At 46.6% G+C, this 6978-nt stretch overlaps 1 protein-coding gene across 3 annotated transcripts in view; it reads left to right on the top strand.

Moving 5' to 3' along the window:
• Window positions 1–3544: 3544 nt before the first annotated feature.
• copz2 (COPI coat complex subunit zeta 2) overlaps window positions 3545–6978 on the top strand; it is a 24515-nt gene continuing 21081 nt past the window's right edge. For all 3 annotated transcript variants that reach the window (XR_520568.1, XM_008292021.1, XM_008292020.1), the window contains exon 1: window positions 3545–3632. Coding sequence is in view for 2 of the 3 variants with exons in the window: in XM_008292021.1 (XP_008290243.1) it covers window positions 3615–3632 (18 nt within the window). In the remaining variant the exon portion in view is untranslated. The remainder of the gene's footprint in view (window positions 3633–6978) is intronic.

Here is a 6978-nt window from a genome sequence, read left to right as displayed (position 1 = left end):
AGACGGAGGGAAGTTCAAGAAACACAAGAGCCGGGAGACAAAGAGAAGGGAAGACGAGCAACAAAGAGCCTAAGCTGTAATCGAACCTGGCAAGGCTTTAACCTCATTACAGGCCGTGCACGCCCTCCCAGGTGAGCTGCACATCTCCCAGGTGAGCCGCACGCTCTCCCAGGTGGGGCTGCACATCTCCCAGGTGAGCCAAACGCTCTCCCAGGTGAACCAAACGCCCTCTCAGGTGAGCCGCACATCTCCCAGGTGAGCCGCACGCCCTCCCAGGTGAGCCGCACGCCCTCCCAGGTGAGCCAAACGCCCTCTCAGGTGAGCTGCACCTTTAACGCCGTTTTCTGAAGCTTTGAGGAGCACAGCGGCCTCGATAATCACGAACTGGAGGAACTGTGGAACCACCGGGACGGGAGTTGACCTTTTGACCCAAATGAGCGATCAGGAGAGAAGTGATTTGGTCAGACAGGTGACCGAGAACATCCCAGAAGCTCTCAGCAGAGATGGAGAACATGCAGCAGCTCTTCACCGATCAGGCCTCTGTGGACGAAGACAGAAGACACTCAGACACTCAGACACTCAGATGCTATAGTCTGCTCACCAAACAGCTGTTAAGAGACTCAGACAGGAGGAAGATGATGAGGAGGTCTGATGAGATGATGATGAGACTCTTTGGGCAGACGCTGCTCATCACGTTAGCGTCCCTGCCTGGTGTCAGCATCACGCCTGCAGGGAGCATGAAGGCAGCACAGGAGTGGCTTCAGGACACATCTGTCACCGTCCCGGAGCCAAAGGCCGGACTTAAACCCTTCAGAACATCTTTGGACTCGGCTGATGGCGGCGGTTCACAGATGCTTTCACACCAGGAAGACAAACGGCACAAATCCAGGTGTGGAGACTCGAGGCTGCAGCTGACAGGAGCTTCGATGAAGCTCTTCATCATATCAGTGGATGAATCCGTCTGTAATGAGTCAGTTTTTGACATTTAATAAAGAGCAGAGGGTCGACTGATGGTGTGAAACGTCTGGGCTACACCACGGCGTGTGCAGGAGGAGAAGAAGTTCAACTTTAACAGATCAAAGAGTTTCTAAACATTCTGCACATTATGATCGATGAGGGGAACAAAAACTAGATTAAATGTTTTATGTGTGTTTCTTCTATTAAAGTGAAGTGAGAAGGAGGTTTTGTTTTTGTCTGATCTGCTCAGACAGACGGTGAGACGAGGCCGAAGCCTGCAGCTGTGAGCGGTGAGGAAGCTGCTCGATAAGATCTGAGACGACGAGAAGCTCCGGCAGGTATGAATGGCTGTTAGTGTTTCACTGGAAGGAGTCTCACACTAAAGATCTCTGTTTACGCTTTGTGTCACTGGAGGTCTGGAGGTCAGAACTCGTATCGTCCTCATTCCAGGTCAAACTTAGACATCAGCTAAACACAGAAGACACGCGTCCTTCATTTAAACCATAAAGCTTGTTTCATGTTCTTCTCTTTGTCGTCGGCGTGTCTCATGAAAACACCGACGCTGTGAGTCCACCGGAGCTGAAGATAAACATCTCAGCATCTCACATGTGTGACGGTTTCACTTTTAGAAAAGCTTTTAGTCACTTCCTGAGACGCTGTCGTTTGCATGAAATGTTCAAAAAGGAAGCAGCAGAACATTTACATGGGACTATTTTCAGCGGCGGATTAATACTCCGAGTTTTATTTATTCATAGCAGGTGTGTAGTTTAAAGTGGGACAGTTTTCTTTTCTTTTATGAACAAATCTCTCTTCAGACTTGAACAGTTTGTCCAGTCCAACTAGAATCATGTGTTTTAAGTAAATCTGTTCAATCTGAAATCTGTAGAAATTAATTTAAGTTTTATTGGAATTAACTTCATCTGAGTGGAACACTGACTTCAGGATTAAAACATGTGAGCAAAGGATTTAAGATATTTGATCATATTCCTGTTTATTCCTAATCTGCATAAGCAAACAGCAGTGGGTGTATTATGCTTTAGTTTCCTGCTTTAACTCTGTTTTCAGTCATTATCTTTATATACGAGATCTGCCACTGCTGTTTACTGAGTATGAACCTATGAGGACAAATCAGTTCTGTTCCAGCATTTCACTTGTTGATATGAGTAGTTTTTATGCATAAATGTTTAGTTTTCTATAAAGCTTTTAGACTAAATAGAATATTTTTGGTGTAGTTTAAGAGATTCACAGTTCGATGGTTGTTTAAAAGTTGACTTGAGGTTCTTAATTAAGCTGCTGGATCCAGGCCATATATATATATATATATAAATATATATATATATATTACTATAAAAGCACAACGATTCAACAACAGGCCAAACTGAACCATTCTGGGCTCCACTGGTGAAGACTTTTGAGTCTCCTTGTTTCCATCAGCAGTCCAGAGTCTGAACGTCTGATTGATTTTATCATCAAGAAGAGAACAAACACTGATGATCCTGTTAAAAGCTCCACACCTGCAGCTCCACCAAACAAATCAAACCCCGACGTTCACGTTAGTCAGTCGTACTGAGGAGGCCTCTGGTGTGTGAAGGTTGCTGTTTTATGACAGAACCAACCTGCGTGTAGAAGGTTGATGTCTGAACCTGTCGTGTGGTTTTAAAGGAGCTTCTCGCTTGTCAGCATGTTGGCTGCTGAGATATCTGCTGACGGTTTGAGGAGTGATCCTGTGACCTTAGCTCTGGACAACCAGAGGCTTCTGTTTATCTTCCAGCAGATACCCGGTGTTGACACCAGAACCAGGGCTGATAGGACCGGCTGTCAGCTGCTCTGGTTTTGCTGAGAGCATGTTTGATAGAAGAGGGCTCAGCTCGACCCGACAGGAGGCGGATGGGTTCAGATATGAATCAGACAGCAAACTTCTCTGCTTCCTGGAGTCATAACTTTACTCTAACTGTATTTTTAATGATGCTTAAATTCCCAAAAAATGTCAGATCAGTTGCCATGACGACCAGCCACCACCATGGATAATAATTTATTGTTTTTATTGGTGATTAGCTGATATGTCCCTGTGTTGGATGATGGACTTAATTCACTAGAAACCTAACATTAGCTGGAGCATGAAAACCACTGATGTCCACGAGGTTTATCTTTATAAAGATAAGTATGAGTATACTCTCTAAGGTCAGACTGTGGCAGACTGTCAATCATTAAAATGTTTGTTTTTTTTAATTTTTAAAAATATTTTTCCATATTTCTATCATGTAAACAATCATAAAGTTTCTATATGCACGATGATCATTGAAAACGAACCCTTTAAAGCTCTGATTCAGATTTTCTCTGAGCAGTTCAGGTGATTGAGGTCCGACTGATTAAAGGATCTGATTGAATTAAACATCCTGCAGGCCAGAGGGCAGAACCTCTGTGATGAACTCTGAGGTCTGAACGTCCAGATCAGGAAGGAGGAGGAGGAGGAGGAGTGTCGGGAGCGCGCCCGGCTGGAGGCGCTCCGCTGCTGTTCTGCTCTCCGGTTGGCTGGCTGCGGAGCGGGAGCGCGCCCGGGCGGCTCCGTAAAGAAAAAAAAAAAGCAGCAGTGATCTCGGTGTGACAGCTCAGAGCTGTCCACGTCAACACACCGAGCGGCGGCGGCGGCAGCAGCGATGGACTCCACGTCTCTGGTGAGCCTCCCCCCACCGGGGCACCGGGGCACCGGGCGCCTCCGCTGCACGGCTGGTTCGGCTGGTTCGGGTTTGTGCATGTTGGGCTGGTTGTGGATCAGCTGTTTGCGGACATTTGTTGCGTTACGGCGGTGTGAGGGGGGAGGAGGGGGAGGAGGGGGGAGGCGGCAGATCGCCTTTAATCAGGAGCTGCTTTAATTTATCGTTAATGTCACGGAGATGTGCGCGTGCAGCCGTCACGTTGTGCCCGTGTGGACGCGCGAGGCCCGATCCCAGCGCTGTTTGTCATGTGCGCGTGTTTTTCTGCTTTTACCTGCCACGCGTGTAAAACAGTCGTCCGCGCGACAACTTGTCAGGGTGTTAAGTTAACTCCATTACAGCCCGGGCCCGGTCCGGCTCGGTCCGGCGCGACCGGAGCGCAACAGGACGGAGTGAAGAAGCTGCTGCTGGAGGAGCCACTTGTGGAGAGACTCCCGGTAGGAGCAGCACCGGAGCCGCTCTGCGCGTTTAAATGTCCGCCGGTAGCGAGCATATGTGCACTGACGTGTAGCGCCGAGTAGGTGCCACGTCCACGGCTCGCTCTGCGCGCAGCCTTCACCCAGCCTCCCTCTCTCTCTCTCTCTCTCTCTCTCTCTCTNGGCTGAGGCTGATGGGAGCGTTATTTGTTTAGCAGACACAGTGAAACCTGTGAACCTAATTTAAAAGCACAATGCCATTTCTACAAACACGACTAACGATGCTAACCTACAACATAACCTTACTTTATGATTAAGTTACCTTTAATGGCCACCAACGGCCATTTATATTAAAATAAACTCCCCTAAACCCACCAACGCTGCATTCAGATCAGTTTATTCTCTTGTATGTGGTTACTCTTAATAAAATGTTTGCTTTTGTCTGGTGCGACTACACTGGTTAGCACTGAGCTAACAACAGGAGAAAGGAGTTTTTCCTGTTTTCCTGATGACATAACGTGATTAAAGCTAAAGTGCCACCCTTATACATTTATGTAATAACCTTGTAATGCCGTGTGCAGGGCCAGATTTCAATACATCCTGGAATTAGGTTTCATTTTTCAAAAAAAAATACCAAAAGAAACCCTTGATTGCACCACTACCGAAGCTAATCCGAAGCTAGGCGAGCCCAAACGTGACATCTTGTCAGTTGGCTTCTTCCTTTAGGCACCGCAAAAGGCTGCACCGGATTTCATAGCCATCCGTGTCAAGACATTTCAGTCTGGACCAAAGCGGCGAGCTGACCCACCACGGCCGCCGTTCATGGCCAGAAAACGGCTAAAAACAGAGAAAATTACAAAGAAGACAATCGCAAAAATACTCAAACCACAAGTGCTGCAGGGCGGCCAGCAAACCGGTCAGTGGTCACTGGTGGTGACAGAGATTTAAGCTAGAGAGGGATTAGGAGGACATTCAGTTATTCATTTGCTCCTGTAGCTTCTCCCAGCAGCACTGGGCCACTGGACAGAACCACTGGGCAGAACCACTGGACAGAACCACTGGGCAGAACCACTGACCAGCAGAGGAGGACGTAACAGGCCGCTCTGTGGGCGAAGCCTCTAATTCTGGGCTTCAGGATTAGCTTTAAACACGCATCACGTCTGCTCCCATTGGGCCTCAGCACAGAGTCCAACTGGTTCTGAACTGGTTCTTCAGATCTTGTAGCTTTAGCTACACGGTGCAGTCGAAGGACTTTTGGAGAAAGTTTCCGTTACAGAATGAAGACGTAACTTTAGAAGAAATATGGAAGTATTTCTAGAGTCTAATTTGGTACGTAAGAGTTTTTTACATAAAGTTATAAAGTTGTTTGGAGATAAATGTTTAATTGTTTGAGAAAAAGATGTAATATTAAAAAAAATTACAGATTTTTTTTATTTTAAAGGAAAATGTGGTAAAACAGTTTGTTTTTTATGAGAAAACTATTCAAATATTATTAATTTAAAATAAAATAAAACAAGAAAACATTTCTGGTATTTTTTTTTATAAGTCGTAACGTTCTGAGAACTGAATATTAACATAACTGAACATATTCTAATTTTCCATGACAGGAAGCAGGACGAGCAGCTGTACCGTGGAGCTCACCTGGACGGAGGGTTTTATTCATATTAACTGGTTTATTCTCACAGATTTGGGGAAACTGAACTAAGAAGCGTTGCTGATGTTCGCTGTGAGTCAGAGACTGAAGCTCGGTGGACTTTCTGGTTCCTTCAGAACCGCTGCAGCGTCAGAACGGATCAAACCGACTTTACAGCCAGAAAAACAAACCGTGCAGCCAGTTCTTCTAACGTTACACCTTCTTCCTGTAAAACTTTATTCTCCAAATGCACCAAATACAAATAAGTTACGACACCTTCCAGAACCTCCTCATACCTGAGGACGCTGTGGCTGCATCACCTGGTTCAGAAACACACCTGGAGCGCGACAACCAGCTTAAAGTGCAAAGAAACTGTCTCATGTCTGCTTGTTGGCTTCTGTGCCTGGTTCCTCCTGTTAGTTATCGACCACAGCTTCATTTAATGTTTTCTGTCTCCTGCTCCTCCTCTGCAGTGATGTTCTTGTTCTGCTCCTCATCTCTCCGTCTCTCACCTGTCCTCCTCCTCCTCCTTCCTCCTTCCTCCTTCCTCCTCTCTAGGATCCAGCCTCCTGCTCCTGTCCCAGAGCCTCCAGCAGCAGTCCCATGGGCGTCCTCTTCAGACCGATGCTCTCCAGCTTGTTCTCCAGCTTGTTCTTCAGGCTGCGCAGCCTCACCGACGCGTGAACCAGAACCACTGGGACAGAATCAGACAAGCAGAGGGATGAAGAAGCAGCAGAATCTAGATTTAAAATTCTTTGTGAATGTTCTGGTTGCTCCGTGAGCTGAGATGGTGTTCTGAGGATAATGCAGCTTTTCTTTAACCTGAGCAGCGACTAGCGTCGTTGCTAATTAGAGCGCTACGAGAACTTGGCAGGATTTCATTGAGGACATCATTTGTGCACAAGAGGGAATTATTTCAGGCAGAATAGCTGCTGAGGGGCGTATTTGTAGAGTAATGTTTTAGGTTTAGCAGTCAGAGTTGGAGCTACAATGAATGAATGCATCATGTTTGGTCAAAAAACATCTGCAGAGACGAGATCCAAGAGGCAGCAACAAAACAAGCCTCATGGAAGTTCAAGGACAGAAACACGTGACTGAGGAGCTTCAGACAGAACCTGAGGAGTGATCAGCTTGTCTACAGCGGAGCTTCGTTAAAGTCAGAGAACCCCATAATGAACGGCTCTCTGTGTCAAAGCTTGGAAATATAAAACCAGAACTTCCTGTGTGTTCGGATAGAGACAGCTACCAGGAAACTCAT

The sequence above is a fragment of the Stegastes partitus genome, unplaced genomic scaffold, assembly GCF_000690725.1.
Source record: "Stegastes partitus isolate 25-593 unplaced genomic scaffold, Stegastes_partitus-1.0.2 Scaffold779, whole genome shotgun sequence".
Classification (NCBI taxonomy): Eukaryota; Metazoa; Chordata; class Actinopteri; family Pomacentridae; genus Stegastes; species Stegastes partitus.
The sequence above is the reverse complement of the archived record's forward strand: the minus strand, read 5'-3'. Positions and strand labels throughout refer to the sequence as shown.